We start from the raw sequence: 12670 nt of genomic DNA, 5'->3' as shown, positions 1-12670 counted from the left end.
GCTCCATCCTTTCTAACTGACCAAACCATCTCAAAAGCCCCTCCTCAGCCCTCTGAAAATGTAATACTTTTTGTAACTCCACACCTCCTCCTCCAAATTTCCACACTACAAATCCTCTGCATAATATTTACACCACACGTTGCCCTTAGATACGACATCTTCACCACCTCCAGCCTCCTCTTCACTGTAGCATTTACAACTCATGCTTCACACCTACATAAAAGTGTTGGTATCACTATACTCTCTTACATTCCCTTCTTTGCTTCTATGGATTACATTTTCTTGTCTCCACAGATACCTCAATGCATTGTACTGTACAAAACATAAAAAATACAAAAATATAAAAAAAAAAGATACCAGCAATCCTACCATCATGTAAAACAATTACAGGCTTTCATTTTACACGGAACTGGTAGGATGGTAGTACCTCCCTGGGCAGTTGCTGTCTATCAACCTCCTACCTAGAAAATATGTTAACATGTTGAATAAAGTATCTAATCTCTATAATTCACATTGTTCAAGACCAATAAATTACAAAGAAAAGAGTAAACAACTTATGGTTAAATAAAGGCACTGAGGTCCACTGACAAAAAAACAACTATGAAAAGATACAGGCAGACCCCACTTATACATCAAGTTAGGTTCTGGGCTACTGCTATAAAGCAAAAATCACTGTAAAGTGGAACAGCCCCTTTTCACTTTCCAATGCATATACAAGCCTGATAACAAGTTTATTCTATCATATATTAAGTGAGCAATTGAGCTAGGTCTAAAAAATGCATATACACTACACGCATAACTTACCTTAAAATATTTTAGTCCTTGGCTTATAGTGAGTGGTGAATATATTTATTATAGGAAGTCTGAATAAATGAAGAATGGGTGTAACCGAAAACTTCTGTAATAGCGAAGTGTGTAAAGCGGGTCCCTCCTATAATAAACAGCACAAACATTTTCTTGAACACTTGCCAATCCAATTAAAAGAAATCAAAACAATTACACCACTTGAACAAATACAGTGGAACCTTGGTATGTGACCTTTATTCATTCCAGAAGGCAGTTCAAAGGGGTCGTAACCCTTCACCATGCGGAGTAAAAAAAAAAAAATAGAAAAAAAATACGAAAATTGAGTCGTTACCAAAAAATAGCTGAACTTTCTGGCTACACTCTGGTATAATTATCATCCTTATATAACGATGTTTCTAAAAGGAATTATAGTCATTTATAACAAGCATGGTGACAGCGCCTTGCATAACAAGCACTGACGCGGCATTGCCCCCCCCCCTTGTGTTATTTTTATCGTTTTCTTATATCTTTTTGTCTAATATAATACAAATTCACTATGTGAGATCATGGCAGAGCTAATATGGTCAAGGAACCAATTGGGAACCTCCCCTGGGAATAGTGCCCAAGATGGCCAACACCACCAGCGAACAAAATATTCCATACCCACGCTAATATCAATTATAAGGCTTATTTACCTATCACAATTGATCTAATATGACATGAGGCAATATAATAATAGCATAGAAACATAAAAAGTACACCAGAAAAAATAATATATAGCATAATATGATGGCCAAGATGCGAAAAAAATCTAGGGATATATCCCATGAAGGTGAAAAACCCATTCTCTCATCACTATGAGAGAAAAACGGAGATTTACAATGGTTAATTGTAATAAACACTCGTAGGTTACGGAAAAAGTGTAAAAGAAAGCAAATTTTTTTTGAAAAAAAAAAAAAATTCCCCAGGCACCTGGGGTGCCACGCGCTTCGGCCTATACAGTGGAACCTCGCCTAACGAAAGCATCGCATAATGTTAAATCCGCCTAGCGATACATTTTAACGCAAAAATTTTGCCTCGGCTAGCGCTAAAAAACTCGCTCAACGCAGTTCATTCGAGACGTGTCCACGTGTGGCCTGAGCCTGCCTCACTTGTTCCGTGGGTGCCAGTGTTTACAAGCCAGCCACCGTGGTCGCTTCCAAGCATACAATCGGAACATTTCATGTTATCACAGCATTTTTAGTGATTACACCTGCAAAATAAGTCACCATGGGCCCCAAGAAAGCTTCTAGTGCCAACCCTACAGCAAAAAGAGTGAGAATTACTATGGATATGAAGAAAGAGATCATTGCTAAGTATGAAAGTGGAGTGCGTGTCTCCGAGCTGGCCAGGTTGTACACAAAACCCCATTCAACCATCGCTACTATTGTGGCCAAGAAAACGGCAATCAAGGAAGCTGTTCTTGCCAAAAGTGCAACTTTGTTTTCGAAACAGAGATCGCAAGTGATAGAAGATGTTGAGAGACTGTAATTGATGTGGATAAACGAAAAACAGATAGCAGGAGATAGCATCTCTCAAGCGATCATATGTGAAAAGGCTAGGAAGTTGCATGACGATTTAATTAGAAAAATGCCTGCAACTAGTGATGATGTGAGTGAATTTAAGGCCAGCAAAGGTTGGTTTGATAGATTTAAGAATCGTAGTGGCATACATAGTGTGATAAGGCATGGTGAGGCTGCCAGTTCGGACCACAAAGCGGCTGAAAAATATGTGCAGGAACTCAAGGAGTACATAGACAGTGAAGGACTGAAACCTGAACAAGTGTTTAATTCTGGCGAAACAGGCCTGTTTTGGAAGAAAACGCCAAACAGGACGTGCATTACTCAGGGGGAAAAGGCACTCCCAGGACATAAGCCTATGAAAGACAGGCTTACTCTGTTGATGTGTGCCAATGCTAGTGATGATTGCAAAGTGAAGCCTTTATTGGTGTATCACTCTGAAACTCCCAGAGTGTTCAGGAAAAACAATGTCCTCAAGGCTAATTTGTGTGCTGTGGAGGGCAAACAGTAAGGCATGGGTCACTAGGGACTATGACTGGTTACACCATGCATTTGCCCCCACAGTGAAAAATTACCTAATTGAAAAGAAATTAGAACTTAAGTGCCTCCTGGTATTAGACAATGTTCCTGGTAATCCTTCAGATGTGGCAGAGCGACTTTCTGCGGAAATGAGCTTCATTAAGGTCAAGTTTTTGCCTCCTAATACCACTCCTCTCCTACAGCCCATGGACCAGCAGGTCATTTCCAACTTCAAGAAACTGTACACAAAAGCTATGTTTGAAAGGTGCTTTGTAGTGACCTCAGAAACTCAACTGACTCTAAGAGAGTTTTGGAGAGATCACTTTAGCATCCTCAATTGTGTAAACCTTGTAGGTAAGGCTTGGGAGGAAGTGACTAAGAAGACCTTGAACTCTGCTTGGAAGAAACTGTGGCCAGAATGTGTAGACAAAAGGGATTTTGAAGGGTTTGAGGCTAACCCTGGGAATCCTATGCCAGTTGAGGAATCCATTGTGGCATTGGGGAAGTCCTTGGAGTTGGAGGTTAGTGGGGAGGATGTGGAAGAGTTGGTGGAGGAGGACAATGAAGAACTAACCACTGATGAACTGCTAGATCATCTTCAACAGCAAGAGGCCACACCTGAGGAAACTGCTTTGGAGGAGGGGATAGAGAAATTGAGGAAGTTGCCTACTTCAAAGATTAAGGAAATGTGTGCAATGTGGCTTAAAGTGCAAACCTTTTCTGATGAAAATCACCCTCACACAGCTATTGCAAGCCGTGTTGGCAACCTGTACACTGACAATGTTGTGAAACACTTAGGAATATCATAAAGGAATGGGAGGTACAGGCCTCTATGGACAGATATGTTGTGCGAGAGAGGTCCAGTGACTCTCAAGCTGGTCCTAGTGGCATTAAAAGAAGAAGGGAAGTAACTCCGGAGGACTTGCCACCTCAAGTCCTAATGGAAGGGGATTCCCCCTCTAAACACTAACACCATCAACACTCTCCCCTCCTCCCATCCCATCAATCATCACCAGATCTTCAATAAAGGTAAGTCATGTAACTGTGCATGTCTTCTTCAGTTTGTGTGTATTAAAATTAATATTTCATGTGGTAAAAATTTTTTTTTGTTCATACTTTGGGGTGTCAGGAATGGATTAATTTGATCCATTATTTCTTATGGGGAAAATTAATTCACCTAACGTTGAGCTCTCAGGAACGGATTAATAGCGTTAGGCGAGGGTCCACTGTATCTCGGAAGTAAGTTATTTACCTATTTAGGGTCACTCCATCCTTATTTATGAAGGGACTGACTTGATTTTCACAACAAACATAGAAGAATGATTGCTATACAAGTGACCGATCTCCTTTCTGAAGTATCCCAAATATTTTTAGATTTGTGTGGACAACAAGACCGACATCTTCCAAAATGTCAAAAAAGTTATGAAACTATTTTTTTTTAGCATGAAGATAAGGTTTATTTTAGAACCGGTACACAGAACTTAATGGAATTAGTAGTGTTCTATCAGCAGCAAGTGTTAAAACCACTTTTCCAAGTACCACTGAGTACAGGCTCGCTGCCAAATGTAATTTTTCGTAAATTTTGCATATTTCATTTCCTTTTTGGCCGATATTTTTGAAACTTCAGCAAAGCATGGTCGATATAAGCTTCTAATAGTACACTAAAAATGAACGTAATCGGTTGATAAATAAAGAAGTCGAATATTTAAGTTTGAGCACTTCCTCAAGTGCCGCTCCGTTTGAGTATCGAACAAGTTCTTCCCAACCAATTTTCTGTTTGGTTGGCTGTTATCACTAATTGTCCTAGGCCCCATGGTGACTTATTTATACAATACAAAAAAAAAAAATGTGAAGAACCACAAAATAATTTACAGTGAAGTTCCGGCAGGTCATATTTGTTTGGTTGAGTAGGGAGCTGGTCATATACCGAGTTTCCACTGCATAGTGAAACTAAAGGAAACAAAGAAGACCTGAGAAATTCTTTTCCATATACTGGTATATAAAAAGACTCATTGCAGTAATCAAAACAAACCCTATGTCAGTTATCATCTTATCAGGCTGAAGCACTAAACCTGTGGGAGTCGCGTAGTGCCTAGGGAATGAGAGGCATTCAGATTCAATCCACCGAGGGGCAGAGAAATTCAGTTTCTTGGATCATCAGCCCCTCCCTGATATTAAGGGAAAGGAGGGGAAAGGGGAGCAATTGTGCTAACTCCACACACACTCGGCTCCCACACCTCAGAAACATCTTAGACATACATTCAGAGCTCCAAACAAGTGACACTTGAACAATTTTTAGGAATGCAATATTGTTGTATGTGATACACCTATTGTGCTGTATTTACAAGTACTGTACATGTTCCACAGAAATGCAATATCATCATATGTGAGAGACCTATTGTGCTGTATTTACAAATATACTACATGTTTCAGAGGGCATTTAAAAGCATTTTGCCTTACAAGAGAATTTCCGGCTGTGACTGCATGTGTAACAATTGTTTTCAGTTCCTTTTTGGCTACCCTAAGAGCTCTCATCATCAGCATTGCTCGGACTCTTAACTGCTGTAGCTTTCCTCTCAGCTGCTCTTGGGTGGCACTGCATCGGATTTCGTCTGTAGTATTGCTTGTGCTACAGCTGCTGCTGCTACTGCTGCTGCTACTGCTACTACTACTGCTGCCAGTACCTCCAGATACACTACTTTTTTCAGGAGACCTGTTAAAGAATACAAATATTAATTGTCATGACTATTATATTACTGTATAATTATGCACCCATTAATGATCTAAAGAAAAAACATTACAGTGGACCCCCGGCATACGATATTAATCCATTCCTGAGAGCTCATCGTATGCCGAAATTATCGTAAGGCGAATTAATTTTCCCCTTAAGAAATAATGGAAATCAAATTAATCCGTGCAAGACACCCGAAAGAATGAAAAAAAAAAAAAAAGTTTTACCGCATGAAATATTAAGTTTAATGCACACAAACTGAAGAAGACATGCACAGTAAGTAGTACTCTGCTTACAATAGAATACATGACACTTACCCTTAATGATGATCCGGTGATGATTGATGGGATGGGAGGAGGAAGGGAGAGTGTCGAACTTATTGTTTAGAAGGGGAATCCCCTTCCATTAGGACTTGAGGTATCAAGTCCTTTTCCGGGGTTACTTCCCTTCTTTTAATGCCACTAGGACCAGCTTGAGAGTCACTGGACTTGTCGCACAACATATCTGTCCATAGAGGCCTGTACCTCTCGTTCCTTTATGATTTGTCTAAAGTGGTTTACAACATTGTCATTGTAATAATCACCAGCATGGCTTGCAATAGCTGTGTGAGGGTGATTTTCATCCATAAAGCCACTTTGCACACATTTCCTTAATCTCTCTTTTCAATTCCATACTAATTCTCACCCTTTTTACCACAGGGATGGCACTAGAAGCTTTCTTGGGGTCCATGGTGACTTATTTTGTAGTTACAAGCACTAAAAACACTGGGATAATGTGAAATGTACCGATTGTATGCGTAGATGCGGCCACACTGGCTGGCTTGTGAACACTGGCACTGAGGCCAGACGTGGGGCTCGTCTCGGACGAATCGCGTGAGGCGAGTTTTTTAACGCGAGGCGAGGCAAAATTTTTGCGTTAAAATGTATCGTATGCCGGATTTAACGTATGCTGATGCCATCGTATGCCAGGGGTCCACTGTATTGTTTGTTATAAGAAAAAAATAAACTACAGTAGCGAGCATTGAAAAAATACAAATTTTAGAGATGCAAGCTGCACTTTTCAGGCATTATTTGTATGGTCACAACAAACTTCTGTGCAAAATTTCAGACCATTTCATGTTACCCTGCAGCAGCGTGATCAACTTTTCATCAAATTATACACCATAATGTCTAGGCATAATAGAGGCTCTCTTTGCATTATTGTAAATACAAAATCTCAATGTACCATCTGCAAAGACATAAATAAATAAATTAGTTATAATTTATTGGTTGTCAGGATAAAAATCAAGTGTATACAGTTTATATAATGTTTGGTTGTGAAGACTGTATAATCAAATGTACATAGGTATTACAATATTACAAATTTGGCAATGAAGCTTCTGGGGGAAGCTAAATTAATAGGCCTATAGTATAATTAATAAACTCGCCCATTACCAAGCCTGTAACATGCAACATAGTCCGGAGTACAAAAACACATACAATACTTTATAATCTTTACTAGTAAAATCATTGTTTAGCATAAAAGAGTATTTTTAATTTACACAAACATAATAAAATAAGAGTATATTCTTTGGCATTAATATCACATCACACTAACAATGTAGTCATGACTTTACCTACCCCATGTCACAAGACACTACCTTTCCCTAAGTCTCATGACACTCCTGCTACTCTGTCATAAGACACCCTTGTCTCTGTGTTATGACGCTCCTGCTCTCCGTGTCACAAGACACCTTGTTCTCTGCGTCATAACATGCTTCCTCTGTCACTCGACACCCTGTTCTCTGTCATGACACTAACTCGACCGTGTCTTCACACGACACTAACTCGACCGTGTCTTCACACGACACTAACTCGACCGTGTCTTCACACGACACTAACTCGACCGTGTCTTCACACGACACTAACTCGACCGTGTCTTCACACGACACTAACTCGACCGTGTCTTCACACGACACTAACTCGACCGTGTCTTCACACGACACTAACTCGACCGTGTCTTCACACGACACTAACTCGACCGTGTCTTCACACGACACTAACTCGACCGTGTCTTCACACGACACTAACTCGACCGTGTCTTCACACGACACTAACTCGACCGTGTCTTCACACGACACTAACTCGACCGTGTCTTCACACGACACTAACTCGACCGTGTCTTCACACGACACTAACTCGACCGTGTCTTCACACGACACTAACTCGACCGTGTCTTCACACGACACTAACTCGACCGTGTCTTCACACGACACTAACTCGACCGTGTCTTCACACGACACTAACTCGACCGTGTCTTCACACGACACTAACTCGACCGTGTCTTCACACGACACTAACTCGACCGTGTCTTCACACGACACTAACTCGACCGTGTCTTCACACGACACTAACTCGACCGTGTCTTCACACGACACTAACTCGACCGTGTCTTCACACGACACTAACTCGACCGTGTCTTCACACGACACTAACTCGACCGTGTCTTCACACGACACTAACTCGACCGTGTCTTCACACGACACTAACTCGACCGTGTCTTCACACGACACTAACTCGACCGTGTCTTCACACGACACTAACTCGACCGTGTCTTCACACGACACTAACTCGACCGTGTCTTCACACGACACTAACTCGACCGTGTCTTCACACGACACTAACTCGACCGTGTCTTCACACGACACTAACTTGACCGTGTCTTCACACGACACTAACTCGACCGTGTCTTCACACGACACTAACTCGACCGTGTCTTCACACGACACTAACTCGACCGTGTCTTCACACGACACTAACTCGACCGTGTCTTCACACGACACTAACTCGACCGTGTCTTCACACGACACTAACTCGACCGTGTCTTCACAGTCTCTCACAACATCGTGGGATAATCTGCAGGAAATCACGTCCAACCGGTGTGTGTCAAAGTGGTGAACACACATGGTGAACACACTGTCTCTGCCTGAGGCCATCAGGTGAGCTTAGTGGACTTTCAAGCAGTGGTGAACATGCTCGGTGGCGAATACACCCTTTTTGAGGCCGTAAGGCTCAGTGAGCGATGGTGAACACTCTCTGTGGAGAATGCTCTCTTTCTGACACTGAGGCTGTCAAGCAGCCCCCTACATTGGGTGTGCTGACGTCACACAGGGTACTGCCAGGTAACAACCATAGCAGCACCCAAGTGGTCAGTCAACCACCTCCCTTTGTTTCTGGGTTTGCAACAATGGGTTATATCAATCATCAACTATTTAATTTTAAACTATTACAATTTATAAGTTAAATTTTTCTTGGTGCAGAACTTGGGCATCCCTTTCCTGGTAAATATTCTTTGCCTGATATATCCATCTCTTGCTTTCTGTCCAGTCACTTCAGTGCAAGCTTCAGTCATCAATTTTATCCCTCTCTCAACAGCTTGGGTGTTGTATGGCCACTTGGGCACCTCCAGTGGAGTCTCAATTTTCAGAACCTGTTGATCTGATAGAGAAGCAATGAAAGGAGGCTCAGTTTTGAGTTCAGTCTTCCAGTCAATTATGGAATGATAGTTCTTTGCTTGCCACTTTAGTTTGGGAATCACTACTTTTCTTGAGTTGACAACAGGAGCCACATTGTCATTCTCTTCATCTTCACTGACATCCTAATCATCAGTGTAGATTAACAAGTCCTCATCAACAGCATCAGCAGAATCTTCTCCATCCTCATCAGAGCTCTCAGTACTTTCTGGCATCTCGTAACTTCTGTGGTTCAATAACTTGACTTAAGTCATCCTTGGTGATAATGCCATAGTCCATTAAGGTGGCAGTAGCAATGGCAGCTCCAGCATAATCACTGATCAAGTATAGGTCACATGTGGTTGCCAATGTGGAGAGTCTTGTTCTGTTCTGCTGTGAGCTGCCAGTCAGACCACTCAAGACAGTCAGCATCAATAATGACAGAAGGGCTATCTCTGGCATCATCTTAATTATCGGCAGAATCAGAAACTTCTCCAGCTGCCGGTTCACTCTCTTTCTTCCAGCTGCTTCCTGGCTCTGGCTGCATCCTGCTCCTCTTTTACTGTTACTCTATTCCACATCCTCGTTACTGTCATGTCAACACAGCCAATTTTCATCTTTTTATCACCTCTCTGGTCAAGGAGGAACTGTACCTTACGTTTAGGAACTTTCACATCGCAATTACAGGCCAGGTGGTATCTGTCACACTTCTTTATTTTGCACCCATCATCTTGACAGGAGGCAGCAGAACAGAAACAACTACATATATCAAACAACTCATTCATTTCTTCCTGAAATGTAGCTTTTTTGGAGACAATTTTGTTCTTATTAAATTCTATTCCTCTACTGTACAATTTTCTCAGTCCTCTACTGTACAATTTTCTCAATCTTTCCTCAATAGTTTTCTGGCTGAGAATAGGAATAGTCTGTCTCCAATTGACTTCTCCCCCAGTTCAGAACAACCCTTAGCTGATATCTTGATAATCACTGAAACATCAGTAAACTCTCCATCACATTTATATTGCCAGCAGTTCCTTAACATATTGCCTTTGGATGGAAGTTTGTTCACTGGAAGAACAATAGCATGGCCAAACAATGCACATTCTGTGGCTTTCCTTGTTGATATTGTAGCCATCTCAGTAATAAAGTATATAAGTAATCAGAGTATCTGAAAAGAGAGAAAGTTACTTACTGTTTATAAATACTGCAGAGTACATAGATACTCAGTAATACAGTAATGTGCTACTCAGTAATACAGACATATTCCAAAGTTTTAATCGCAAATGCTGTAGGTAAAACCTCAATCAATCAACTTCATATTTGGGACTGAATCTAAGATGCATATAAGGAACAACGCCTGAAGAGTGCAGCTTTGACCAAAATTTCAATGCTCCCTACTGTACAGCACATCCTAATTTTTTTTTTAACAAACCAGCCATATCCCACCGAGGCAGGATGATCAAAAAAGAAAAAACAAAGTTTTTTTCTATTTAAATTTAGTAATTTATATAGGAGAAGGGGTTACTAGCCCCTTGCTCCTGGCATTTTCATCACCTCTTACGACATGCATAGCTTACGGAGGAAGAATTCTTTTCTACTTCCCAATGGAGACATCTTAAATTTATTCTGTAATAATTAACTGTTAGATAAAGACAACAACCATATACAATAATATCTTGTAACCTTAATCTTGGTAAAGTCTGTCTAAAAGGCTGTGTAAAACTAGGAGTTGTTCTACATGAACACTATTTGCAAACTCAGTCAATATAATTTCTCCAGTATATATATAAAAAAATAAATAATACTATTACTACTATTACTAATAATAATACATTATAACTTAGATTTTAAGAAGGCTGTATTCGTAGAGATTTGAATATTCAAATTTCCAACAAATTCTGTTCATACCACAAACCCAACTATGTGGATGTCACATAGGTCTAGGTAATTGATGCCAGGGTTGCTCATGTAGAAGTGTGTTTTGAGATCAGCTCCCTCAGATAAGCTGCAAGTGGTAAATATTGGCCTAGATATAAGAGAATGGGTCTGTGCATTAAGTATGCACAGTATAAAAAAAAAATCCTGCCCTATGCAGTGCATGATGGGAAAAGCAAAATTTTGATCATGTGTTTGGTATAAAATAGCAAATTTGAGAAGTTTTCTAGGATGATTTTTATGGCTTTATTGGCTGTTTCTTGGTATCATTTGATAGAATGAAAGTTATACTACTAAAATAGACATGATTTTGGTTTGTTTCAGAATCAGAAGTAGCTTGAAATTAAGCTCAAAGTAGCAGAAATATTTTTTTTTTTACCAATTTTTCTGAGGATGGATATAGCCCCCCCCCCTACAGTCCCCCAGTCTGTTTTATGTGTTTTTAATAGGTCTAAGTTAATTACTGGGATGCCATAAACCATGTCTAATCATTCCCGACTGTATTTTATTATCCGAGAAATAGGATAAATCTTTTTATTTGATGATGAATTCAAACTGAGAGGCAAATGCAATGAAGGAGTAGCCTAGCGACATGATGAACAGAGGAAACTTTTTAGTGTCAAGAATAGCTACATTGTTTATTCTGGACTATTTTAATTTGAAATTTGTTTTAGTTTGTGTAAAAATGGCCAAATCATTGACTACTGTGCACTTTATAGGGTAGTTCTAATAGCTGAATGGGCAGTTTTTGTGCTTCATCAATAGAACCAATGGCATACTAACAAAATAACTAAAAGCTTGGTCGAAAGGAAAATTGGAATCGAGTTAAAATAGACCTCAAAGTGGGTGAAATAGCCAATGTATAAACTGTGACCAGACCCCTAACTTGATGTCTGCATAATTCCATAAGTTTTCCATCAAACTTTGTACTTTTGATGTCACTTTCAGAAAGGATTTTCTATGATTTCAGAAGAATTTTTTTTTCTTAAACGTGGACACTGGGAGCAATATTACTTTTGTGGGACTGGACAGTGAAATGGTTAATATACTACTATAAAAAAAAAAATCCAGGATCTGATTCATATTTGTACCTACATTACAACTAATGGTCATTAAGAGAGAATGGATCAGAGTAGAATGATATGGAGAGCGTATAAATCTGTAGAGGAAGGAAGGCGGGGTAGGGGTCATCCTTGAAAAGGTTGGAGGGAGGGGGTAAAGGAGGTTTTGTGGGCGAGGGGCGTGAGCGTGTTAGATAAGAGTGAATGGAGACGAATGGTATTTGGGACCTGACAAGCTGTTGGAGTGTGAGCAGGGTAATATTTAGTGAAGGGATTCAGGGAAACTGGTTATTTTATATAGCCGGACTTGAGTCCTGGAAATGGGAAGTACAATGCCTGCACTTTAAAGGAGGGGTTTAGGATACTGGCAGTTTGGAGGGATATGTTGTGTATCTTTATACGTATATACGTACTTCTAAACTTTTAGGTAGTGGGTTGGTAGACAGCAGCCGCCCAGAGAGGTACTACCGTCCTGCCAAGTGAGCGTAAAATGGAAACTTGTAATTGTTTTACACGATGGTAAGATTGCTGGTGTCTTTTTTCTGTCTCATACACATGCAAGATTTCAGGTACATCTTGCTACTTCTAC

The 12670-nt window shown here is 40.3% G+C and overlaps 1 protein-coding gene across 5 annotated transcripts in view; it reads right to left on the bottom strand.

The window, feature by feature from the left end:
- The window catches only part of Not10 (CCR4-NOT transcription complex subunit 10), a 188746-nt gene that overhangs the window by 143907 nt on the left and 32169 nt on the right, over positions 1 to 12670 (bottom strand). For all 5 annotated transcript variants that reach the window (XR_011392481.1, XM_070089062.1, XM_053780045.2 and 2 more), the window contains one exon: positions 5325 to 5577. Coding sequence is in view for 4 of the 5 variants with exons in the window: in XM_070089062.1 (XP_069945163.1) it covers positions 5325 to 5577 (253 nt within the window). In the remaining variant the exon portion in view is untranslated. The remainder of the gene's footprint in view (positions 1 to 5324; positions 5578 to 12670) is intronic.

This window comes from Cherax quadricarinatus, chromosome 27 (assembly GCF_038502225.1).
Source record: "Cherax quadricarinatus isolate ZL_2023a chromosome 27, ASM3850222v1, whole genome shotgun sequence".
In the NCBI taxonomy this organism is placed as follows: Eukaryota; Metazoa; Arthropoda; class Malacostraca; order Decapoda; family Parastacidae; genus Cherax; species Cherax quadricarinatus.
Note: the sequence above shows the minus strand (reverse complement) of the source record. Positions and strands in the feature narration are given on the sequence as shown.